General features: G+C 36.0%; 5 protein-coding genes across 5 annotated transcripts in view; 2 read left to right on the forward strand and 3 right to left on the reverse strand.

The window, feature by feature from the left end:
- The window catches only part of LOC143431430 (uncharacterized), a 90,494-nt gene that overhangs the window by 34,630 nt on the left and 28,133 nt on the right, over nt 1-27,731 (reverse strand). The window lies entirely within an intron of this gene.
- Nucleotides 244-10,623, reverse strand: LOC143431587 (uncharacterized). Its single transcript, XM_076908444.1, has 6 exons — nt 9,768-10,623; nt 7,478-8,293; nt 7,271-7,349; nt 1,437-1,621; nt 1,145-1,310; nt 244-619 (listed from the first exon to the last, which is right to left on the reverse strand). Exons 1-6 carry the CDS (start codon nt 10,621-10,623, stop codon nt 271-273), a joined length of 2,451 nt encoding a protein of 816 aa, XP_076764559.1. The 3' UTR covers nt 244-270.
- Nucleotides 14,772-16,460, forward strand: LOC143431436 (NADH-quinone oxidoreductase subunit B 2). Its single transcript, XM_076908162.1, has 3 exons — nt 14,772-14,863; nt 15,571-16,122; nt 16,219-16,460. Exons 1-3 carry the CDS (start codon nt 14,839-14,841, stop codon nt 16,314-16,316), a joined length of 675 nt encoding a protein of 224 aa, XP_076764277.1. The 5' UTR covers nt 14,772-14,838; the 3' UTR covers nt 16,317-16,460.
- Mau2 (Mau2 sister chromatid cohesion factor) lies at nt 17,860-20,867 on the reverse strand. Its single transcript, XM_076908142.1, has 8 exons — nt 20,410-20,867; nt 19,947-20,126; nt 19,594-19,872; nt 19,256-19,502; nt 18,926-19,173; nt 18,562-18,767; nt 18,272-18,474; nt 17,860-18,176 (listed from the first exon to the last, which is right to left on the reverse strand). Exons 1-8 carry the CDS (start codon nt 20,632-20,634, stop codon nt 17,980-17,982), a joined length of 1,785 nt encoding a protein of 594 aa, XP_076764257.1. The 5' UTR covers nt 20,635-20,867; the 3' UTR covers nt 17,860-17,979.
- Nucleotides 22,975-27,276, forward strand: LOC143431583 (uncharacterized). Its single transcript, XM_076908437.1, has 3 exons — nt 22,975-23,301; nt 23,926-24,043; nt 26,627-27,276. Exons 1-3 carry the CDS (start codon nt 22,990-22,992, stop codon nt 26,815-26,817), a joined length of 621 nt encoding a protein of 206 aa, XP_076764552.1. The 5' UTR covers nt 22,975-22,989; the 3' UTR covers nt 26,818-27,276.

The following is a 27,731-nucleotide window of genomic DNA, read 5'->3' on the forward strand; positions in this document are numbered from 1 at the left end:
ATTAATCATTGTACAATCATTGTACGAACAAAATCAGAATATTTTCATGAAAGAAAATCCCATAACTGGATAAACGTTTCTCATTTGCTGCAACAATGACATATATAAGCTGAGAATGATTAAAGTGCCTTAAAAACGATCATTTGGAAACGTGTCAATGAAACAGCGAATGAACAACATACATTGTTCGTAAAAGAAATCGCACGAGCAACATTCAATATAAATCATGCGAACACTAAAATTATTCCAAGTTCGTACAATGTTTATTCATTAATTATCAATTGTTACGTCGCCAGGTTTGTTCGAGTGGGGAATGATCTTCTCCTGGAGCGGCGTAATCGATGTCATGCAAGTACGAGAAGCCGTCGTGCTGTGATAAGTACTACGAGTCGAGTTTCTCGAAAGGACATTGCTCCCGTGACAATTAAATTTCTTTAACAGTAGCCGCTTGATTTTGTTCTTACATACGAAAATTAGGAAAATTATTACACCTTGCAACGTATTCGTAAGATCTGTAAGATACCAAATGTACGAGGGTGTATTGTTGCACAGCCATGATATTAATTCCATCGACCAATTAATGCCCATCACGATGAATAGTTTCAGGTACAAGTTGAACCTGGATTAAAACGAACAATTATATTATTCTTTCTGTAATGTCTTGCTGTGTACGCGTGCGAATCTTGGGTGATTTCGCATCGTGTAAAATATCGTACGCGCGTAAACGGTCGTAAATAATGTTCCAAATTGTTAGAAACACGTGGTAAGAAGAAGGGTTGGAAAGTGATACACGTTATGCAAATATAGACATAGGCGTAAACGTTTACGTGACCGGAACCCTTCTCGGGCGGACGTGTTATTTATTACGCGAGAGGGACCCGCTTCTACCTCTTCCGTCATTACAAAAACAAATTGAACCATGGGAAAATCTGTTTTACACGTTTTACGAGGGGATCTAAAAATAATTTTGACGTCGTAAACGTGCAATAAGAATCATAATGTCCACGCTCGATGTAAATACGCGAAGCGAAGAGACTATTGTTGAATTAAATATTATAGATATTCCTTTTTCATAGAAATAAACCAATCCCAAAGCCGTATAGTTTTACTGAACAAGTATTTTTTAGGATAAAAGGAGACAAACCATTGTTTGTTGTCATCGTGACGTCTACTGTTCATGCCTTTCAGATGGTGCGCCGTGTCCTTTTTATGTTGAACGATCTTTAAGGCCGTAGAGATGAAAAGGCATATGTTACAAAAGACTGTTATGCCCATAGGACCGTAAAAATATATCGCCTTCGCTTTATCCGCTGTAACAACATTTATTATGATTACAATTAAAATTACGATTATCACTGCAATCGCGATATTATTTTCGATTCGAAAAAAGATGTTCTAAAACCGTGGACACGGAAAAGTAAGATGTGAGAACTTACTATCGAACCAGCAACTCTGACTTCCAAATTGCGGCTTGATAAAATATTTCGGGATGTCAGGAAAAAACTGCATAGTGATACAGACTACGGTGAGAAGCGATGCGCAACCCCAAGCGTAAATCGAGTATATTAAAAATTTTTTACGCTCCCTTTGTTTCACGCTGCCCTGTAGCGACCGAAAACCTCTAAAAGAAATTAGACACTTTTTAATGAACAAAGAAAAAAACAAATAGTAATAAAGAAGAAAGAGGATACGTATTTTAGATGAATTCGTCTATTATTCCTACCAATATATGTATATGTACATATAAAAAATGATACACTCTGCGCTTCTTGTTGTTCACTATCGCACTTTACTAGAGTAAAATCTAAATGTTATGACATCTGGCAAAAAATAAAAAAAAGAGAGAGCAAAATGTTTCTCGAGGATATTTCCACGATTCTCATGTTTGAACGAGGACGTTCGTATACGTAAGCAGAGAACGATTTAAGCCTGCCGCGTGACAACTAGCGTAAACTCAGGTTAGCGATTAATAAAAATATCTAAGAGTCATATTTTATTAATCAGTTGCGTTCGAGTTAGTGTCACACGAGGCGCTAGAATATAACAGACTGCTTGCATGTACATAAATTGAGTTTGTCGAATGGAAAGATTAATTTATAGAAAGTACATTAAGACGAGTAATTCCTTGTGATTGTGATAACGGTAGACGTGTTACGTACAACATGCGATCACACGCTCTATAGTTGTTTCGTTCGTACACGCCTATCTACATGTTTATATTTGTATAATAAAAAGGGCTTGGCGGAGCGATCGTTCGCGTAGGTTTTAACCGAGTATTCCCTCGGTTCTATCAACGACCATGCACAAATGATATTACGTCAGGCGGTTAGTAATATTAGGGTGCGACATTTTTATCACGCGATTCTCTACTAAAAACATTATTCCGTCGTAGAATCGTTTGAAAATACAAAGTACACATTAATTGTACAGTGTGCAGTTTCGTCGAGAAAACAGGTAGAATTCCATTGACTATGTCTTCGATGCGTTATATAAGAACAATTAACTCAAGAGAGAACCAAATTGAAACAATGTAACACGAGCCTTTTACTTTTGAAAACAGAGAAGTTTTGAAAATACCGAAAATATAACTTGGAATTACAGTACAATTCGTTTTATTGGTACAGCCTCCGTTAATTGAGATAAATTCATCTTTTCCGAGAAAGTTCATTTTTTCTTATATTGGGATAATTAAGTTTAACTAGGATAATTATAATGAATCGATTTAAAAATATCGACAAACGTTCATTACTTCGTGTGATGTTTGTATCACTATAAATTTATTACGCGATATCAATTAATAAAAGTGTTAAAGAAGAAAAGGATCTTTTTAGCTGCAACTGGACTTATACCACTTACAATAACAATAAATTGTAAGCGATCATGAAAACAGAAGCAAATTTCAGTCCATACTTTTATAGAAGTTGGTTTTTCTGAAACTTTGATCTTTTACAAGATATGTAAGTACACGATACGAATAATCGAGTTTAGTAAGAATTAATTTCAGTTATATTGAAAAACAAAATATAAATAAATAAAAAAGTGTAAAAAGTAAATTACTTCGTTAAGATAATTAAAAATAATGAATTCATTTATATTTCCCCTTTACATTTAGCCTAGCAAAGTATATATTTCTTTCTTGTTGTATTAAACCTCATCCAGCGTATTTTCAGCCGATTTCTTCGTCCGTATTTCTAAAGGTTTGGATCAGACAAAATCTACTCGTTTCATTATATATAAAAGGAATCTATTTCGTTTTCTTTTTCCGGCAATTCTGTATTGCCAATGAACTTATTCCATTTTCAAAAATAACATTTCTGCCTAAACGTTTTACAGCTAAAATTCGTTTGATTAATTTCTAAAGAATTCATTTTTATTTTCAGAAGTGGACTAGTATCATTTAAAAAAAAAAAAAAAAAAAAAAAAGAAACCTTGTCACGTCATCCACGTTAATATAATGATTAATTGTTTAGAAGCTGTTATTTAGCTTGATTAATTTATTAGACTAAGAGTCTCGTAGTACACATGGTGTTGATATTAGCGTCGGCGTCAGTACGGCGTCAACGCCGATGTCGGTATTGGCGTCTGCGTTGGCGTCGATGTTAGTGGCGAAGAAAAAGACCGATTCATAACTTTTGAAAATTGTTTCGAGTATACGTCACGATTTATTTGCTGTACTAGGAACACCTGGCGTTCCCCAGACACATTAGTAGTAGTAGTATTCAAAATGATGGTAGCCGAGCAAGGGGATCGAAAGTATAAAGATTTTCGAATCAAATTTGATTTACGATTTAATTCGAATTTTAACCATTTTTTACTTTACTATGAAAAATCGTTATACAACAATTTTTAATCATTTATTTTATTCAGAAATTTAATAACAAATTCTACTTTACTCTTAACTATATTACCAAAAATGAAGTACCAAAATTAGAGATTGTTAATATTCTCCTGTGAATGTCGATACATACCAAATACCTACAGTTGAAAGCCAGTCTGTATCATTATTATTATTTTTTTTTTTCTTTGAGAAAATATGAAAATTTAGTACAGGACTGTTTATATCGCGTTGTATACTGATACAGGTACTAGCCGCAATTTTTTCGTTACACGAACTTGTTTTACGGAGGCTGTACATCATATAATTTAATTGTTATAATTTATACGTAAACTTCTCTCATTTAGAGTATACTGTTCGGTTTAGAGTACTGTTCGGTTTATTTAGTGTACTATTCGCATCGCGAAAAGTTGGAATGGTTTGTCCCAAAATAAATTTATAAAGCGTTCTTATTAGTTGGATATTTAGTTATAATTTACACAAAATACATCCTTACGGATTTACTGTTTAGAAAAAGAAAACTGATGTTCCTATTGTTCTAGATTAGAATTATTCAAATAAGCATTATTAATATGATTTTCAATAAATATTGAAACAAACTGGCAGTAATTTATTTTACCTTTATTTCGCAACGAGTTCCTTTTTGAATTTTTTAAATATCGTTCTTTTGCCTTTTTTTTTTAATGATGATTTTTTTCTCAAACCTTACCAAATTACAGGAAATCGAGTCAGTACTTTCGCTTAGATACAATTCTTTCGGTTAACGACACTAAAAAAAGTATGTAAGAAATAATGATATTTAGCAAATATTTCGTGCATACACCAAGTGACCATGTGAATGCCGACACTTGTATAATATCTTATATTAATATCGACATTTGCTAGATGTTAATTGATAATTAATAATATTTATTGAAAAACATTTTAGAACGATGTTTCTAATAGTTTCGATATTGTCTAATATAGAATACTTGAGACTAAACGACTAACAATTTTCAAAAGTTTTAGTGACTGGACCTTGCTACATTGCGGTCCGGATTACGGGCAAAGCGTTGGTTGTAAAGTGTTTAAGAGCTTCCTCTTAAGGGAAAAGAAAATTGGGACGATGAGAAACAATAGCAGTCATTCAAATGGTCTATGAGAGCAGTGCGATTTGCATTTGCTCTCATTTTAATTAATAAATGTAAAACTATAAATCTAGCATATTCTTTTATTTAAAAATGTTCCACCCTACACACACTAAACCCTATCGATGAGAGTAGTTCTGATCAATTTGAAAAATTAATATTGGGAAAGTGGTTAATATTAGGGGGTGGTCCGCCTATAACAGAAAGGGTCGATACGTTAATTACAGGGAGAAAAGTTTGGGAAGCTCTGGGTTAAAACAAACACCGAACATTTATTAGAAAGTATAACAGGTGAGAAAAGGCAATATTTACTGACATGATTCTGAATAACGTTTCTGTGCTTTTATAAAATATCCCATAAATCCCATAAATTTTAGCTACCTACTATTTAGTAGGTATAGTTGTTAAAATTTTCATCAATGGAAATTTGATCCCCCCAAGAAAAAGAAAACATTCGTTATCCATATTGAAATTTGATTGGCTTTTTAATTTAGCTGTCGTAACAATATATGAAATGTTAAGGGGCAAGGTTTTAATTTTATTTCTCTTGCGAGAGATACGTTCGAAAGATTTTTAAGGATCACCCGTTATAGAGATAGCTCCCGTCGCGATGTGTTTATAGAAAAAAAATCAAAGTATGTAGACATAGACGTGCACGTATAGATAAAATTCGCAAATATCTCGTCGTAAATGTAAGATTTTAGAAGAAACGTAAGAACAACGCTGTTAGGGTACCGTTTTTCCTTTTTTTTTTAAGATTTATACGTTATCAGAAATTAATCAAAAGAATTTTAGCAGTAAAATGTTTAGGCAGAAGTGTTATTTTTGAAAATGAGACAATTTCATTCGAATCATTAGTAGCACAGAAGTGCCGAAAAAGGAAAAAGAAATATATCTAAAGGGCAACCCATTATCTCATGAGTCATAGCTATAACTATGTACTATCATTTCTATGATTCCTTGCATCACCTCTAACCTATGTCTCATCCTTGACCCTGGGCTACCCCCTCCAATCTATGAAACCATCCCTTCCCAAGCTCGTTTTTCAAACAAATCCCCTAAATTTAAAACAGACCCGAAGAACAAAATCAGCTTTTCATGTTCAGAATTCCGGATTCATCGCTACTTCCACGTAACTGAACCACGAACCACTTGTGAATAAACCTTTCTTTGTGTCGGAAATCGGAATCCAACAATCAAATTAGGGAAACAAATACAGACGGAAAATTTTCAACAAAATCTGTATGGAAAATTATTATGTTGTGCTCTGCATACGATGCGTTTTAACTGCCTTGTATACCTCCAATTTACCATGAAAAGGTAATTTTGCTAGGCTAAATATAAAGGAGAAATATAAATGAATTCATTATTTTTAATTACCTTAACGAAGCAATTTACTTTTTATACTTTTTTGTTTATTTATATTATCTTTTCCAATATAAATGAAATTAATTCTTATTAAACTCGATTATTCGCGTCGTGTACTTACATATCTTGTAAAAAATGCAAATTTCAAAAAAGCCAACTTCTATAAAAATATGCCTACTTAATTAATTATCATTGTAAATGGTATATGTCCACTAAGAGTAGTAACACTTTTATCAATTATTATCGCATAATAAATTGAACAGATTTATAGCGTTACATCTGCCAATATTTTTAAATTGATTCAAAGGGGGTATTCTTTAACTTAATAATTACCACAAATCGAATCACGGTACTCATAATCAACTATAGAATGTGGCATTGAATAGGATCAAGAAGAAGATAAGTCTCATTAAGGAGACGTTTATACGGTAATAGTACTCTGGAAAAAAGTGGTTTGCTTCGTGGACCGATCAAACATAATTTAAGGATGCTACAGAGTGTATATGTGCACGTACATGCCGTCACGCGTATATTCGGACATCAATTTGCGCCATGTCGCTATCAATTTCCCCCGACATTTGTCAGCTATCAAATTTCTTTAGCTAAAAGGGTAATGGGGGTAATACTCGTACCACTTTACCAATGAATAAGTCTAACGAAATTAGGCGCAGATAAAATTGCGTCTTGACTTGGCTTGGCTCGACTTACTTCCAATTTATTAAATTCGTATAACAAAGGGGAATCGGATAAATCACAGTTTCCCAAGCTGGCAAACGATCGTTAATTGTACAGCATAAAAATTGAAATCAATTTTTATTCCGTTGTCATTTATTATAACTAAAGACTCAAATTTACTCGGGTGTTCCTAGAAAATTCTCCAACTGAAATAAGTGATAAATGATATCTTATCGCGTGAGATGGGAAAGAAATATCAACTTACCCAAAAGTCCACCAAATGTCGAAGCACATAACGTTCAACCAGAAGAAACTAGCCAAGAAAGAGAAATACATGATGCAAGCTGAAACAAAATTCCATGTATACGATTAATCCTCTCAAGAAACAAACATTTATACATTTATGTTATGGAAAAGTGGAAAATAAATATATAATAAATAAATGTGTATGTAGATGATATGCTACGAATACCAAACGCGATGCAAAGGGTATCCGGTATTTGGTCCTGCGGGATGATCTGCGCGATCGCAAGGGTTAAATAGGCGATCATCAGTGGACCGATGTACGCGCGAAGCGTACAACCGTGTATGTTCTTCAGTTCTGGTATCACCGTATAGACGACAAACGTGATAAATAAGAACGGCAGCGACACGATCAATCCGACTGCGATTTTTATCGTATCTTCCTCCGCCGTTGGCTCCATTTGCAAGCAAAGAATAACATCGTACACGTCGCTGTAGACGTTGTCGAAACAGTATTCGGTTTCACCGAGTATCGGTTCATTTTCCGGGCCCACATTGTACAAGTAGATCGAACCGTTATCGAGGACCTTGAAAGCTTCATTAGGATATTTATCCGGGTTAAGCTTGTAACGTCCACTGGTGCAAGGATAGAAAACGAACAGCTCGAAGTAGCGTCGATAATCCGGTGTCTCGTCGATCATCGTTAGATTTCCCGAGTCGTAAACGGGCGGGAACCGAAAGGTGCTGTTCGTTTCCACGCATCGATCGTGCACGAAATGGCTCGAATATGGACAACATATATTGACGCGGCCTCTGTTAACCGGTCGAATTGTATCCTCTGCAACTCGCGTCGTAAAAACATTCTCCGATTTCTCACCGTTCCTGCTCGAATCAAACGGTGTCACATTTTCGCTGCTATTATCCGTGGTGGTGGTCAAGTACACGGTGGATTTAGTCGAACTTATAGCGGAGAACGTGTAGCTGAGCCTCGAGGCTAAGTGAACCGATTTCGTCGTAAGAATCGCTAATACCAAACCGATCGTAAGGTTTGTCCAGGGCTCGCGAGCGACATGAAACATCTTGATAGGTTCGTATTCGCTTAACAACTGTATATCGTAACTGTGATTCGTCCGGATCTGGAGTAACCGCAGGTATTATCGCATTATACGGAAGTGGTTGAGCGATTAGCAACCCCTCTCTCTTTCTCTCGTCTCTTTTTTATGGAGATGAGACCCATAAATCACAGCTAACATCTTTACGCTTCTACGCCACCCTTTTAGTGTATTGTCGCGGAATATTTTCCTCGTAATTGTGCCCAAGAAAAATGATTTCACGTCGTGTAAAAAAGAAAAAGTTTATCTTATTACAGTCAAGCAGTTAGAAATTATATTTCAAATGACGCGAATTGAAAGTAACGCGACAGATGTTCTGTCAAACGAGACCTCGGTAACTCTAATTGGTTAACGTGAAACGCGAAGAGTAGGAAGGTGCGGCAGATATCACAAAAATGATAGCCAGCCAAGTTTTAACTGAACGAAACCGACGAACGAAGCAACGATACAGACTCCTTTTCCTTTCTTTTTCTTTGCATATCCACAGTTGATGTTAACTATAGTTTTTGCAAATACTGCGAAACGATGATCCATTTTTGTCTACAAAATTTTTTTTACACAAACTGTGTAAGCTAAGTTAAAAAGTGTCGACTACTTTTATAGTGTGATGTCACGAAAAATGTGACGTAGCCTACTCTTTGTTGGTCATTCAATCAGTGACGTTGGTTATTCAATCCAAAATGAAAATATATGACGACATTGACATCTTTGTAAAGGTTTTCATAAAATTAGAGCACTTTCTGGTATCGGATCGTAAAAGATTAGATTTACAGATCTTCTTACACGAGTCGCTCGAAGTGTGAATGGAAACATTACTAGGAGAATACGAATAACATATCGCGTACAGGTTACCGCATACATCCAGATATTAACAGAATAGTTTTCAACAGAAATAGAGGAATGCAACGCTAATTGTATCGCGCAATTTTACTTTGCAAATTACCAACAATCGTATCATTAGTTGTTCATGTAAAACGTGTACGTATGCATAACACGTACGTACATACACACATAGATGGATGGTTACGCGACACGCGATTCCAAAGATATTATCCGAAGGAATTACCATTTACGAAATGAATCCTTCGAAGAAAATGACAAGCTCTCATTTTAATTGGTAAAAGGAAACCTTGTCTTCTTCCTTCTTTGTTATGCGCCTTCGAACGAGGCAAGACATTTCGAAATACAAGGAAACGCTATAATAATTTCACTATTTAACAAAGATTCGATACATTTTTAGTCCCTTTTTTTGTCGATTCCCTCGAGTTTCTTCGGTTTCGTTGAAAATACAGAAAAGTAAAAGAACAAATAAACAAACAACTAAACAGCGGCAAGAAGCCCCAAGATACAGGGTAAGAGAATATTAGAGAGAAAGAATAAACCTGTCATTAGAATCGAACGACTTACCTATTGTATAGCAAAAGGCGAGCGGGAGATACAACAGCTTGGCCAAGACAAGGAAAGTATAAGCGAGCACTAAACAACCCACATAACACATCAGAGTCTTCCCGTAAAGATTCCTCAATTCCGGAATAATTGCGTAAACGAGGAAAGTGGCGAAAAAGAACGGGATAGAAACCATGATGCCAACGTTGAAGTACTCCTGCTGTCCCTCTTTCTCCACCTTCTTCTCATCATTACGGGTATCCGCCAATTCGCAGACGAGAACGACGACTTTTTCGAACGACTCTTTCCAATCGAGACAGTAGCTCCACGCGGGGAAATGTTTCTTCCGAGTGTGAAGGGTACCGTTTACATCTAACACGAACGAATCCTCCTCGTAATGTTCCGGTTCGAGCATGTACCTGATGGACATGTTCTCAGGGCATTGCATATCCTCGACGAGAAGGAACAGTTCGCTTATACCAGAGATACCTTGAATTTCGGTGGCAAGCTCGTGCGACTTAAGAGCGAGATCTCGTGCCGGAAGTCCGTTTGATAGCCGAGTACATTTCGGCCGGTCGCTTTCTCCTAGAATCTCGTTTCGTTTACAGCACTTCTTCAGGCATGCACGCACGTCGCAAACACACCCGTACGTGTCATTTCCAGACACGTGGTAAGATCCAACTGGGTACACCAATTTATTGTACTCTAAGCTTCCATTCTCGAGCTTGTCGATTTTATTCTGCTCGAAGATAATGCGGAATGGGAATGGATGACAAACCGAATCCTCTTCTTTTTTCATTTTCCCACCGTTAATCTCCGTTATCCGACAGATTAGAGCAAGCGTGATCACACGAACAATGGAAAAGAAATCCTGCATCGCGGGTTCTTATTAGGGACCCCTTTCTAGCTTCGTATAACCTTCGGAATTCTCTAGTTTCTCCAAATATTCTTGGACTGTTTCATCGGTCGAATGAACAGAATCGTTTGGAACATCATTGTGTCGTAGACGCGATCGAAAATATTCACGTCACCGATGGATGATCACCCGATGAATTGCGAGGCTCGCGGCTGACTGCCCTTCGTATTTTTCGATCGTTCTGTTGATCACGGTGCGCGCGCCCCGATACTGTAGAAACTGAACGCCAACCAAACATTATTACAGGACAGCTTTTGTCTGGATTTTGACCTACTTCTTTCCGTTCTCCCGTTGAATAATTTCATTCGTCGGTCTCGATTACGTTGCAAGCACGCGCGATTATGAAGAACGCAGGCTTGTCGTGAAGTAAACAGCGTTTAAGCACATACTAATGTCGGGGAAAAATTATCCCGCGGTAACGAATAACGGATGACGAGTGAATTTAATTAAGCTAGTTTTAAGAATAGAATCCAAGTCAATTTATCCACGGTGGTTAAATAACGTATTACTCATTCGTAAATAATATGCATAAATTTCCCCCTGTTAACCGTATTACATCCCCCACCAGCATCAACTACAGAGAACCTTACTATAGATCTTGCGTCGTATACCAGAAGAACAATCAAACGTTCACGATTGTTTATTTTACGTACTCTCTACATTCAATTCGTGTAACGATCAAACAAGGACGATGCATCTCACGGTTGTTAGTCCATCGCAACAAATGAACGAACGACGAATAATAAATAACAAACGAGCAATAATAAATTGCTGATTAAGAAATTGCAAAATTACGAACAAACGAATTATATACGATACATGCATCACGGGTGTACATGTTGTATGTGTATATGGCCCACATTATATTTATTATAGTCAACGGTTGCCATCGTTGATTTTCATATTACAAATTGTAAGTTTAATTAGACAGTAAGGTTTTTCTTACGGCTCGTGCGTACATGTACGTATGCACAGATTGTCTCGATGATTCTGTAGCATCAAATGATTTCGACACAAACACGTGGCGGGCGTTGTTTGAGCGAGAAATAATTCTACATGCATCTATACATGTATCTACATACGAGTAGTGCGATCCGCTTAAGACGTAATTGTGCACGCGAAAACCTCATACGAATTGATTGCAGGATTGCAGCATTGTTCTTTGTGAATCATATTGCCCAGACGTCTTGTCCCATTTTGTTAATCAATAGACTCTGTTTCATTTGATTAATACGATTTATTATTTATTATATTAGCCTATATTTCAGTGTGTATACAGTTTTAGTGGAATAAGTATTATAATTCCTTATAAAATTTTATTATACTGCTCATCGCGCCATCTATTCAGGAAGCGCACGAACTATCGATGCACACGTTGCTATCGATGGCGAACTAATTTATTCTTGCTTTTCATTTATTGAGTCTTATACGTTACAAGATACGTTACGGTCTAGATATAAGATGCTAAATTAATTTAATCGTGTATGCTCTATAGCTTAACCAGTAGGAAAAAGCTTTATTTCGCTGTTAATAATGGTTTATTATACAACACTACGCTGAAGATTTCTCTGACGGATGACACAAAACTGGCCTTTAAATTGTAGGTTGCTACACGCGAGTCGGTAACGAATTTCGTGATTTTACTTCACACGATAAAAGAGAACTTTGTTAATTGATTGATTATGCTACTTGCTTACACTAGCACAATGTAAGCAATGTTCGCTAATATAAGCAAGTAGCGTATAGGCGCTAGACGATGGTTTTAGGATGGAGAATGTAGGGTGTGAGAAATCCCTTTCACCACCTACTCCCTGAAAGAAATCTTTTCAGCGGGAGAATTTCCTGGTAGTAACTACATGTGTCGTCTCTGCGGAGTAGCCACAATTTTGTTGCCAGCACACGTAGCTCCAACTACTTCTGGGAAACTCTCCCGCTCAAAAGTTTCCTTTCAGGAACATCTCGTCACATGAATGGTAATGGTAGTACATAAATTATATATGGTCAACATATAGCAGCCAAGGCAATGGAAACGTAGAGTGACGAATATTTAAAACAGAATATTGTGATATTAATATCTGTACTTGCTATCACGTGGGATAATATCACGAACCACGTTACCGGCTCGTGCATAGCAGCCCACAAAATTGTGACAGCACGAACTTCCGTACGTCGTAAGGTATTAGCACAGTATATATAGTAGCAAAACCTTCTGTCGGCAACTTTGATGTCGATGTTCCAAAAAATTGAGTGCGCATGCGCGTCACAAAAATTCAGTTCGCAGAGCCATCTGGATTTCAGTCTCACTTGCATTTTCTTACTCTCTATCTGCCCAACTTATTTTTACATTTAGTTAATCAAAATTTAATAAATATAATAAATGTATTATTTCTAATATACTGAAAAATAAGGAAAGAAAGCAGACAACCAGCGATTGTAGCGCCAATGGCACCGGGTGGAACTCTAAGCACTGTGCCAGCACGGTGCTGCCTCTCAGTTCTCGTAACAGCACATGGCTAGCACTGGAGCGACACTGCGTGTCGCGGCACTATCAAAGCACGGCGATATAGCAGAAGGCCGACACGACGTGCCAATGACACTATCAGCTCACCATAGTGACACGCGTGCCAGTGGCGTGGGCTACTGTATACCAATGAAGAAGCTGTTTGCATAAAAATTGTAAACGAATATTAAAAATGACTAAATTAAGCAATTTATTTATTTCGATTCGAAAATAGATACACTGACACGAAAGAAAGATAGAAAAACTTCTTTTTATTATTTTCTATAAACTATAACTTAATACAGCGATTTTTTCAGAAAACTCGTTAATTACTTTATCGCAAAAATACATACGCTTATTTTATAAATATTTTTTCAACTCATCGTTAAAAATTCATGCAACAAAGGTATATTTTATATTTAATAATCCTTACAAACGATAAAACCATGTACCAAAGGAAAAGAAATAATTACGTTCAATATTTTCATCTGAAAATAGTGATACGCTAGTAAAGTAAACGTAACTTAATTAGTTCAACATTTTATAAGTAAATGTATCATTTATTACATTTCCTTAAACAATATGCTGTCATCGTATTTAATACTCTCTATTGGCATGAATTTTCCTGACGAATTGAAAAAATATATATGGCTCTCTCAGTAACTATAAATGTTGGCAAAGAACTACCAAAACGTCTGTCAGTACTCGTATGCGGATATCTAAACTCTAACGTATTTAATTTGTACGGAATAACAGGTGGTTCCCCATTAACAAATGTGACGCCTACGCCAATGCAGAAAAAATTTTTGAATGGAACGATGACACGCGTGTCACGCTGGTGGTGGCGCAGTGTCATTCGCACGCGTGCTACGCTGGTGACTAGAACGTGCTGCCACTGCGTGCCGGCATTTTAGCTAACAAGTGCGGACGTAGATGACTACGGATCTGCTGACACTCCTCGGAAGTGTCGCTACAGTGCCGGTATGGTGTCGCCACCATCTTATCTTGTGTTGTCTGGGCTAGGACAGTGCTGCTACTCAGCTCTCATAACGGCACAGGCTTAGCACCGACGTGACACGCGCCGTGATATGATATATGCAACAAAAGAAAATATAGTGAAAAATACACTGTATATCTTATTTAAAAATTTATTTTAAAGTTACCTTATATATACCTAATACCTGTACAACATACACCTGTGTATAAACATATCGATAACAAACGTATAGTTTTTTTATTCCGAAACAATCGTCTAACAATTTCTTTGTAAAGTCATTGTAAAAGTTGCTGCTCCAGCAGATGTGCCTCTGTAATATTCAAATCTGTCAGATTCATAAAAAAGGATTTTAAAATATATGATAATATATAATGTAATTATATATAATTATAAATTCGCTGGCACAGAATGAACAAGTAAAATAACGTGAAATAAAATAAAATAGAGTAAAAGTATAGATAAACTTACGATTTTATACTGGCATTAGAATGGCAGTAGGTTTCTTATAAATTTAAAAATAAAAATTGCTAATATTATCTATTATTTTCTTCAACTTTTACAGCCTCTTCTGCACATATGTTACTAGAAGAAAAGAAATATATGTACGTACTGTGCTGTGACAGAGCGCAGAATCAGTGTAGCAGACAATTATTTGACGGGAGAGTGCTGCAGCTGAAATATGTTGCGCTCAATCATGTTTTCGCGTAAGTTTACAACAATATTTCAAAGTATCTTCAATTGTTTTTAGTAATTAAATGAATAGGCTCGTAAAACCTGAATTTAACCAATTTTCGCAACATTCATTGAAATCGTAATATAAATACAGAAATTTGTTCTACATATATTTCGCGTTTAATTTTGTTCTCGATTCTAGTTTGCTAGAATCTATTGCGTTGCATAAGATTCGGCAATTTGAACGAAATTAACTTTTTCGTCCTGAGATATAGATTTTCTTTGCAAATCTCGATGTACATTCTATAACCTCTCTTAAGAAAGAGAACGTTTGACGATGCTAAAAAATAATATTTGTCAGTATGATTTTTCTAAAAGTCACGATAAACATAAGATACGGATTTACAGAAGAAAAAATGATATAAAATCCGTATATGTTGATGCGCTAATGTAAAATTACATTAACAAAACAATTGAGAGATGTAGGTCGTGTTATTTTGGAAGAAGAATCATTTCTATGCTTTACAAGTCTCATTTGATGAAAATTAAAACTATAATTAGACTATTACTACAGAAGAAAACTTTGATATGAAAATCTCGATCATGGTAAATTGGTAAAATGGTAAACATAATATTTATCAGGAAACTAGTAAAGAAGTGCTAATTAAACTAAGCGAAGATCGTTTTGTTCTATATTTAAGTATAAGAATAATTAAGTGAACATTTGTTTTTGTTCCAGCTACTATCAATCAGGGTTTAACATCCCTGATACGCAATAACATCGCCGTATCGGGATGCCCCGGATCTTTGGCCAATCAAGTTAAACATATTACCACAGACGTATCGCCGAAAGAAAATCAAAGCGCCATGCCAACCAAAGTCGAAAGAAAGCCTTACAGTCCTTTTCAAAATACCAGCAACCTGGCTGAATATGCTGTTGCACGATTGGATGATCTTTTAAATTGGGGTCGTAAAGGATCCATGTGGCCACTCACCTTTGGTTTGGCTTGCTGCGCCGTTGAAATGATGCATATCGCTGCTCCTAGATACGATATGGACAGGTTTGGAGTTGTGTTTAGGGCTTCGCCGAGGCAAGCCGACGTTATTATAGTTGCTGGTACTTTAACAAATAAAATGGCTCCAGCACTGAGAAGGGTATACGATCAAATGCCTGAACCACGATGGGTCATATCGATGGGAAGTTGCGCGAATGGCGGTGGTTACTATCATTACAGTTATTCTGTTGTCAGAGGTTGCGACAGAATTTTGCCAGTGGACATATACGTGCCAGGTAACGTTTAATAGAAAGTTTATAAAAAAAATTTAATTCCCTTCTATTTTGGTAACAACAAGTTGTAACTAATGGGATTGAACGCGTTTCTCCTAGGATGTCCCCCAACAGCTGAGGCTTTGATGTACGGTATTCTTCAATTACAGAAAAAGGTGAAGCGTATGCAAACTGTACAGACATGGTATAGAAAATAATGTAAATATAGAAAGTAATTGTAGCGATTTATACATACATGTTGTATTATGAAATATAATGAAAGTGTATAAATAAATAGTGTGAAGTTATGAACTATTTTAAATAGTAATTAAAAATTGTTAAATTACATATTTTAAAACGAATTGTCATCTGAATGTATTTATTTCTGAAACTAGTCTAGTTCTTATGAATCTTTATCGTTATATAGAACGACCAAAAACACGTATATAAATACTATAAATACATATAATATATAAACGCAAAATTGATGATGTTATTTCAAATAATATAAAGTGATTACATAATTACATTGATATAATAAAGTATTTTTTTTACAGGCATGTATAATGCATTATATTGTTATCCTCTGTTTTACACTATACTGTATTTACTATTTAAAATATGTACATAGTATCTTAATTTAAAAACAAAGCAAAGAGTTAGGCAGCACACCTTTGCTATTTTTAGTTTACCACGTATTAAGGCCCCTTTATTCATATCTAATACTAATTACGATTGTGTTTATTTTAATTATGCATTACACACACACGCACGCACGCACGCACGCACGCGCACACACACACACACACATACATTATTTGATAACAAACACATCGACTGATACGCACCACGCATAGGCGATAGATACGATATTTTTATTCTTTTCTTTTGTTTTGTTTTGTTTCTCTCAAAAACATACTACGATGTATCGTACCTATCAATATGATTCCATATACAAGGGGGGTACGCTTTTACGAACATACTGTTTTCTCACGACACGTTTCTATTTCGATCGTTGAAAAACATAATATAAACTATAATTTCAGTTTATTTGATTCTTTTAAGTAACTTAATTCTCGTGATTTGCTAACGTATCCAAATTGAAAACATATTTTCTCGATATACACTACATAAATTTAAAAAGATCTGTGAACGAGTTCAACATATTTGTTTAAAAATATTAACGTAACATTGTTTTTCTATATACTTAAGATCGTCACGTACGGCTAAAATTTTGTTCAGAGAGCGACTCGGTGACAAGGAAAAATTAATACGGAGAATAAAATTTTCCAAGATAATGTGCTTTTCCGTTTTTCGTTTAAGCTCAAACAGTAAATATTTCTTCAACATTTTCTTATATAAAGATCTATCACCTTTATAATATCAATTTAAAACATTTTGTTGACTTCAAAACAATTTTTGTGCAATTTTGTCGTTTCTTCTTACACAGAGTAGTGTAAACGTGTGGAAAAAAATTTCGAAATAATTTACAGTATACTATAATAATAATAATAAAATATATTGATATTTTTTATACACATTTTCATCATCTTACGTACTTTACCGGCATAGAAAATGACTATATAATTTGAATGATATTACCCAAATGATAATCTGAATTTCTTAGAGGCATTAAAGGTGATGTTTCGGGTAATGAATAACGTGTTTTATTTATATTACTTAAATATCCGATTTCTTCAATTTAATTGCAACTAATTTGTTTTATTTTAATTTTCTGGAATTTTCTTCGATCGCCATTTTTCATATTTAAATCGTGTAATCGAATAACGAAATTGTACAAACCCAAGAAATTCCTGTGCGTTTCACCAATTATTTTACACGTCCCGAACATATAAGCTACTGATCATTCTTGATACATCATTAAAGAATCGCTTGTGACGTAGAAGGTGGCGGATTATTAGGCAATGCAGGCACAGGCCCGTCAGTCCAGTGTATCAGAGTATGTTCACTCATTTGCGTGCTTTGGAAATGATCTTTTAAAAGCGTTTGCGAGAATGTGCAGTGCATCTGATACGTTTCGCTCTCACGACTGGGCTCCCCACAAATTCTGTACAGATCTGTCAACAGAAAACGTTACTTATTCAAAGCTTTTCTTATTAGCCAAACTTTCATTTTCAATTGAACACATCCCGGTCATGTACATATGTTATACCTTTAAGTATGGCAGTAGCCCATAATTGTACATGAACATCAGGTATTTTAGACGCTAGCTGCATCGCAGGTGTGACCATGTTCATAGATTCTCTACTATTTCCTAAAGAAAGAAATATGTGTCCCAGCAATACAAGGCTGCACGAGGTGAGTCTGTTCAAATCCTCGGAATTGGCCATTTTTAACGTCTCCCGGAGATATCTCCTAAATAAAAAATATACACTTATCCTAGTTTCTTCTGTCGGTTGTAATTGCTGTTAAAAAGTATTAAGTAATATCATTAGTTTGTACTTTGCTTCGTTGTATCTCGCTCCAAAAAACGCTTGCAGACCCTGCACATAATACGCTGCTGCTCTCAACGAATGTGAATGCGACGGTAAAGACTCAGGATTTATTCGTTCCAGTAAAGCACCTAAATCCGCATCCCTTTTCGTCCTAAGGTATACTATTGCCAAGTTTAAATTCGCAAAGGTCCATAGCTCCCTTTCCTGCGATGTCTGCAAAAAAATAAATCATCCCTTAAAAAAATGCCTCAAATGCCTCTGTATTTCTTTCAAAATATAATGAAATAAAGTAATTTGTTAATCAATTTTATGGAGGATACTGGATAACATAATCGATACGTAAACAGCAACACGTAAATTAATCATCTTACTCTCAAGGCAGCTGTAAACTGTGCTTCCGCGGCTTCCATGCAATTCATCGACATTGCGTACAATCCCAATAATGCGTGCAATTGTGGCCGGTGACCTTGAAGCAACCTGGGTTGCTTTCTACAGAGCTGACAGGCTTGAGAAATTTCAGCGAGAGCCACACTTTTATTTCCCATTACCAGTCGACACATTGCTATGTGTTCCAACAGCATCAGTTGAAACACGGAAAGTATGGGCTTATTGTCGGCGACTGTAAAATAATGCAAACATTAATTGCATTATGAAATTCCAATATAGAATTATTAAAAACATTAGTCTGTCTTTGTATTCACTTTTAAGCTTTTCAATTTGAGTCAATGCTTTATCTGTATATTTTTGAGCTTTGTCCATGTAACCAGCCTGCATCGAATGCATAACCGTTACTAAATAAACCAAAACATACAAATGGTCCTTTGGCATCCATATAAACATGTCTCCGATATTGGAACCTGTGACTACCTCGTCCGGTGGCCAGCTGGGAGACATTATAGTTTGTATACTTTGTTGTAACTGTTTTAAACAAGGTTTCACGCTCTTAACCTGACAAATAAACTCGAAATTAACAATAAATCGTCTGCATTATTATTATTATTATTATTATTATTGTATTGAAATGCTATTCGCTTCTTACTTGTCCCGCCATTAAGTAGTGACAGACTTGAAGTACCAAAAAATATACTTTTAAATATTCTTTTTGATGCGGACTACCCTGCCAATTTTCTACATGGTGTCCAGCTGAATTCAAAAGGGGATGAACCTCGGTAAATTTTTTGTCTATCAATAAAAGCATACATCGACTCAACAGGAATAAAACTCTTGTGTAACTCGCATTGCTGATATGAGAATAATCGACGCCCACGGCGAGTAGACTACTGGCCGCAACGAAATCTTTCTCAGATGCATGTATTTGCTAGAACATAAAACTAATATATATAGCGATTGCCTAAAACTATTAACATTAACCAAATTAATCCAACGACTAACCGCAAGTTGAAAGATAAGCCTGCAATGCCAATATACGTTGTGTTGCGAGAGTTCTATGGCTTTTCGTAGAATCGGTTTGCTAAGATTTGGTTGCTGTTGCTGCTCGTATAATTCCGCGACTACACTCGCTGCTTCAAACTTGACGTCATCGAAAGTGTTTATATTTTGACTCAATCGCCACTGAAATATAATACTAACGTTTTACTACATTCGTCAATAAAAGAATCGCACGAGATCGCATTAGATCTAGAAACCGTATCGATTATCAATACGTGAAATGATCTTTTATAATCTGCTCGTACGTTATATTACCGACAGTACAAAAATAAAATGAGAGGTTAGGTTCAAGATAAACAAATGTACGGAGATAGGATACGTGCAAAGTCCGTGTTAACTAAATAGAAGTTGAAATTGAAAATGCGCTAAATTGAAGTGATTAAAGTGGGAATAGTTTAATAGTTACCGCTTGTTCCAAATGAGACCGCGCCAAATCGATGTTTTTGGTATGCGTAAGAAGGATGTTACCGAGTTGAAGATGAGTGCGAGCCTCGACCCGGGGGGGTGGTTTGAAATTGAAAACAGCTTGCAAACACTGTATGCACAATTTAATATTCGGCGGGCTGGAGGTCCGAAAGTTTTCTGCTAGTCCTAACAATGATAGATACCAAGCGTCCTGCGAAGACGCCATTTTGACATTTCACGGGTAAAAATCTCCAGCCGTGATAACACACGGACGGACACTGGCTTCGTGCAAACAGCAGTTAATTTTCACTCGCGATCTCGACCGCGTTACTTTCTTCGACGATCGAGTCGCGATCACCGCTCGATTTACAATTTCGCGGTGTTCCGTCGCGGTGAACACGTCTCCCCTGGAAACCGCTTATTGCGTAATGTTTACATACGTACGCAACCGAATGTTTTCTACATCTCGTTTATTCGCATCTTTCCGCACGCACTCTAATAATCCTTTTTTACCGGCACAAAAGATTGATAGTAGTAAAACGAATCTAGATGGACGTCAACATTATTCATTTTAATATTTTTTATATAACCACGGATCGAATAGAATATAGAAGACTACACTCGCGATGTTACCAACAGATTTATACATTTCTTATATTATTAAGAAAAAAATAAATCTCTGCTTTTGTTATAAATTTAGAAATAAATGTTATAATTTATGATAATTACATTGTTGAGGAATCTCAGTAAACAATCAATCGCTATTAATCATATACATTATATAGATTTCGCGTATATCTTCTTTAACGTTTCTTTCTATTAACTATATATATATATATATTTGTATCAGATTCGTAGTAATTTTATTCGAAGCGAACAATAAACATTATGCTGCCTTCAGATGAAACAAGTATTGCGTTCGAGTGCATTCACCAAACTGACGCGATTTCACAAATATGGTCGGGAAGAACTCTATCAAATATTTCCTCGTATGTTCTAAAATACCGATTGTGTAAAATGACGAAGGATTCCGTTACGCCCTCTACAATTTAAAGCGGAAAATTTACGAATTACATTCAATTCAAATACCGATATTGATAAAGTTGCACGAGACTTTTCGTAAATTTTGTCGAGTAATTCCATGTTCAAAAGTATTTATATTTCGTGGTTTGCACCATCTGCTAGGTGCAAGCATTTAAATGTATCGGCCATTAATAAAAAAACGACGTATAGACGATTTGAACTAATAACAGATTCGAAGAGAATCTCTGAATGCGTCCCCGCTGTACTACACACACTTACCACCTTGATCGAGTATCCTAGGGATAGAATACCAATGGACCGAGGCTGTAAACTTTTCCTCGTTCATTCCTGACTCAACCGCGTGACCATCTCGATCGATTATCCCCATCAGTTGCCATTGAGGAACAACTCGTCGGGTAAAAAAAAAAGCAAATTTAACACGTTTACTACTCGCGATTAAAGAATTATAAATCTTTTTCAAAAAAAAGCAGAAAATTTAGAATCCTCTCTCTCTCTCTCTCTCTCTCTCTCTCTCTCTCTCTCTCTCTCTCCCTTGAACTTAAATGTATTCTCTACATATTAACACACTGTGAGCTTATCGAATAATAGTACCTTTTGTGCAGGACGTTCGTAAATGTTAGCAACGCATCATTTAATGCTCGTTTCTTCTTATTTTGACGAATATTTTGCTTTGCGTAACTCTTTGAAAAAATAACGAAAAGGAAAGTTCGAGTGTTTCCAAAACTATCATACATCAAAAAGATATTGCAGTAAACAAAATTACTATACAAAAAACTGAATAATAAAATATTCTTAAACGTTATTACGCTTTTCTCTTACTGCATGAATTCTCAAAACTTTGAAAAATTAATAATTACTTTTTGCTCCATGTTATACATTAAATGAAGTAGTAGAAAACTAAATTAAAGATTTTATTTTTTTTTTTAAACTTAACCCATACTTTTGAAATACTACATACACTACCTGTTTTCCAAATGTGATGATATTACTTTTTCATATTTCACTAATTTTTGCTCGCCAAACGTACGAGTTCAGATTGCGCTATTAGCCACCCATAGTGTGCTAAGAAATAAAAACATAAAGTATAAATCTTGGCAACGATACGTTTCAGTTAAATGATAATGACGTATATGAAGCGGTTCTGCTTCCTTCGTTTAACGTGAAGACATTTTCACGAAATATCAAACTATTTATGGGTAATTTGTCTACCCCATATAGTATCTACGCAAATTGCAAAAAAATCTTGTACATTTGTATATAATCGTACGTATTTTTTGATGGGGGATAAATAAAAGTGAATTAGAAATCTAAATGCGATTAAAAAGAAATGGCAAGAAAACATCCGATCACTCTGCATGTTATCTTTAATATACACGATACTCGAGGAAATGTAGGCCAACCGTGAAAAACAAAGCGAAGAGAAAGCTTTTGTTGTGGAATTAAATCGCGAGCTAATCGAATTCGTCTACGCGAGACGATGAGCTTTCGCGATTAATCGGAACCGCTGATTCAAACGGCTGTATCCCGTGCCACGTCCATGTCGCAATGTGGGATATCCCCTCCAGAAGGGAGAAGTCGGAGAAGTCAAACTGTCGGTGCGCTTCTCCGCCACCTGATCACCAGTCGTGATTTCAAATTAACGAGGACGAGGCGTGAGCTTTTTTTTTTTTCGTCGCGCGTGCTTCCACACGTAGGTGTGATGTATTCCCGCGGTGCACTGCTGTTTCTGTGTTGTTCGTTCCTGGTGTTCGACGGCTACCTTTCCGAGGAAAATGTCACCAGCGTCACGGAGGAGAATGCGTTAGCGAAATTAGTCAAAATATTTTCGAAGCCCGGAGCGTTTAAACGAGTGAGTATTACAAATGGTATTTTTTAAAATTGTTGAGAAACAAAATTCAGTAGACACTTAAAAATATTGAAACGAACTTTCGTAAAAATCCAGCACACTTTCGTGAAACGGATACATGACGGATAAAATTTTTCGTAGAGTAACTTGTTTCCAACATTGAAATTAAAAAGTTTTAATTAAATTTGAAACTGAAGAATTTCGCGGTACTTTTTCGTCTAAGCTCGCGTTGTTATTGCAAATTAAAGAAACGATTAAAAGATAATAAACAAAGATATATATTCTCGAAATAAAACTGTAAAGGATAAGCTAGAAACGATCCGTAGATAAAAGTACCGGCATTCTTCGTTGCATAACGAAAATTACGATCGAGTAACATTCGTGCATATGCGATTCCAGAATAATTACGCGTTTTAGAATCGCAACAATCGAGAAGATGCTATAACTGACGTTTTATCGAAACCAATAATTTTACAAACTATTCGATTCGGAATATGTATCTGTATACTTAGAAAAAATAAATTGGAAAAGTCGGAATTAAGAACACTGTTTAGGTAAAGAGAATCGCACATTACGTACGCATTGTTCGTTCTCTGGTCGCACTGGATCTGTTCAATTCACTTTCAGATTAACGCAATACTTGGTGAAAATTCGATCGAGGAGACATTCACGTCCTGCCCGAAAGGCGAGGAGGGCCTCGAATGCAGACGAGCCGAGGCCAGGCGATCCGTCGATTGCCCCCAAGGTAATCGTTCAAGGATATTCAAATTTTACGCTTGTCTACACTGTCTTCAATGATAATTCACACAGGCACGCGTGCACTTTTTCATTCCAACGGAAAAACAATCCACTTTCCGTTGCATTCGCAATAGAGATTTTGACCTTGACATAGCCACTCCCAGACATTGTTTGTCCATGCAATTAAGTGCACGCTACCTCATGGAAAGTGTTAATCTACGAATTAAATAGTAGGTGGATATGTCATTGGTTCGAGTACAAACGCTGTTTCTAAATTTTTCTACTCTGTGGTATTATCATGGCGCAATAAATCACATTGCCCAGGAATGATGCTTAAACCTTAAATGATGCTTAATGGAAAATTTTTGTTTTTGCTTCAATTTTATGGGAAGTTTAAGCGCATATAGATTATTGTAGATTATCCTGGAAAGGTTCGTGTGAATGTAACCTCTTATAATTGATTAACAATTATTACGAGAAATGTAGCAATTAAATAATGGAAATAAGGAACAGTAGTTTCAAATAAAGATGAATGTCATATTAAGCGTTCGCAATTTAGAATACAGGTGTAAGTTGATACTTGAGAGGGAGCATTGATACGTTACAGTGTAAGTACAGATTTGCACGAACCTAGATCAATGTAAAGAAATTCATTGCATCGGTAGAAAAACATACGTATGTTATATAATTGAAATTCATTTTTTCTCATTTAATAGCTTTTTTTTCGGTTTCTCACTAGTCTACTTATACGAAACTGATTATACAGTGTGTGTACATCAGTGTTTCTAATGTTCTTGAGCAAGTATTTAGCTGATCCTTTAATTATTTTAAGCAATGTAACATTAGCCTTTCGCGGTTGAAGGCTTAGATACCAGTTTGTGGCAACGTACTTTCACTAACAACAACATCAACACCAGTTGTACATTTTGCTTTGCGAGATTTCATTAAGAATAATCGAAACATATTACAGCCACTCCTAGCTGCACATTATTTGCATAGCGTCATGCGAGAATGTTCTCTCCTACGAATCAGATTTATACCAATGGATCCTACTGGATTAAATAATAAGCAATCGAATAATTGATGAAACTTGTTTCCAAAATATAATTCAATGAGATACGATAAATCATGAGTTGTTTTCTGAAATCAGGTTTACCACGTAAACGCCTTTACTTTTCCTTCAAAGATGTAAGCATAACCCCACACGGAAAAAATTAGATAGTTAAGTATGTACATACCTCGAGATGCACTTTCACTATTCGTATATCATCGAATTCATTCTCCGCTTGTGCATCTTTTTGGATTGTTAAATCTTATATTTATTGTTTGCATTTTTAGCATGGACAGAATTTTGAAAAACATGAAAATGATATCAACTGTTAGGAAGGAAGATTTGAAACTCGAGAAGGGGCATCCTGACTAATATAATTTATTCGTAATTCGTAACAGTTAGAAAATCAGTTTCTACTTCGTATAGAACTCTAAGTATAGAACTCTAAGAGATCAAAGAAATTCTACTTCTATATAACTCACAAACGATTTAAAGCCATAAAATTACAACAAATGTGCGAGTCTGTGCCTGTATTTACTCTTACCATGCGTGTCCTTGCGCAATGTTTTCAAAGAGAGAGAGCAACGCTCAACGTCTAACGCTCGCGATAATTTTAATCGATCCAGCATTTGTGTGCCATCTTGTTTCTCTCGTTTCAATGCTTAGCAATTGGGATAACAACAATTTAATTATCTCGACAACATTTTTTTAATACTTGGCATACTCCCTCTCGCTTTTCAACGCGTACAGAAATACGCGCAAAAGTGACATACATTTTGCTACTTTCGAGAAAGGTACGGAAGTATACAGTACAGAAATAGGAGTACAGAATACAGATCCAACTACGTGTATAGTACTCAAAATTCATTGGATTTACAGTGATTCCAAAAGATGTATATTTTGCAACTGAACTATTCGCATCGAAGAGAACAGCAGCATTTACCGACTCTGGTTCGGTCTTCGTATGAAAAAATACGCACGTGCGGCGCATAAGATACATGATACGGTTTGCTTCTATGCCTCTTTTTCCCTCCTTTCATGTTACGGTTGTTTAAAGTAAGGAGTCAAGTATCTTGTGATGCAAGCGCGTTGCGCGAGTAACAGAATCACGATGGATCGCATTCAAGATGAGAAAAGGGGCATACGAGAGTCGATCGACGCATGGTTATGCCGTACAGTCATGCTAAAAGAGAAAGAAAAGAAAATGCGTATTTTTTCTGCCCTTTCCAAAGTATAGAAAGATAAAGATCGTAGAGATCTATCGAATGATAGATTTTACCAGGATTCAAATGTTATTTAATAAATATAGTTATTATTAGGCACTTGTAATCAATTACTGTATTTCACTAATCCCCTTAAAGACTTCGATCTAAGATATCATTAATACGAAATACGTCGACGTTATTGCTATCTTAATTTATTTCTGATTTTGTATACCCTGATTTCTTCATTAATTTCTATTTAAATCGAATAAAACATCGCAATGAAACAATTCGGAAATTTCACTTACACGTAAATATTTATTTCTGCTTCTTCCAGGTGACTGTTACTGTTACAACTGTGCGACAGCTGGTCCTGAGTTATGGGCCTCCTGTTGCCGTGAAAGCTTGCGGTGTTGTTCACATCTCGCAGCGGCTTGCAGAACCTGCGATCATCCAACATTGTATCCGTTTTGCTCAAAACACTTCAAAAAATGTCTGACCGAGCTGAACGAGAAGAAACAAATCTAACAATCGTTCCCCGTGTTTCGGCAAATTTTTCCGTGTCACGCGACACGTACAGCGGGAACAAATGACAATTCCAACGAAACGCAAGAAAACCGGCGACAGGCTGGCTGTAATGGTACTTTCTAAATTTTAAACCAGAAGAAAGTGTACTTTTATAAGCGAAGAAAAATCTCTTCGCGCGACAACGCTAGTCGTAACCACTTTTATGGTACATTTACACAACGATATACATGCATGCATACGTAGCAGGAAATTGGATCCGTTGAAAATGGTAATGCGTCACGGAACCGCGTTAAATACGCATAGGTTAACTCAATCGGTATCGTATCTTGCACAAGTTGAAAGTTTTACTCCGAGTTTCTAAATATAGCGTTATCTTTTGACCCGCTAAACTGGTCCCCGTTTCATTTTTTACCACCGTTACATTTCGCCAACACGAATAAAACGGCGTGAGAGGCGAGATGTCGCGATAAGTCGTACCTCAACTCGCGTAAAGCTTGTATACCTTTTTTTTTTTTCGTGAAACGATGAAAACGGTAAGCAATGGTAGATCCGCCGCGGAGGAGCGCCAATGGGAAAGTAGCCATATTGTCTTGTCAAATAGTATGTACGTTATCGGATAACGGTTCGACGACGATACGTAACCATGTAAAAGAAAGAAAAATGTAAGAAGAAAAGGAAGATCAGAGTTTGTAATAACGAGAAATTCTTGGATGCACTAAAGTCATACAAACATAGTAAAAAAACTAAACGCAGGCCAATACTCTGCCACTTATACATTGATGATTATCATGAACGCATCCGTATCCGAGTGCGTACGGTTACCGTTCAACTGATTAGTAAGAGGTAACACAGGCGGTTCGACGAGTTACACTTTTTACATAATGTTTTGCCATACGAAACGCATGATAATAATA

This window comes from Xylocopa sonorina, chromosome 18, assembly GCF_050948175.1.
Source record: "Xylocopa sonorina isolate GNS202 chromosome 18, iyXylSono1_principal, whole genome shotgun sequence".
Lineage (NCBI taxonomy): Eukaryota > Metazoa > Arthropoda > Insecta > Hymenoptera > Apidae > Xylocopa > Xylocopa sonorina.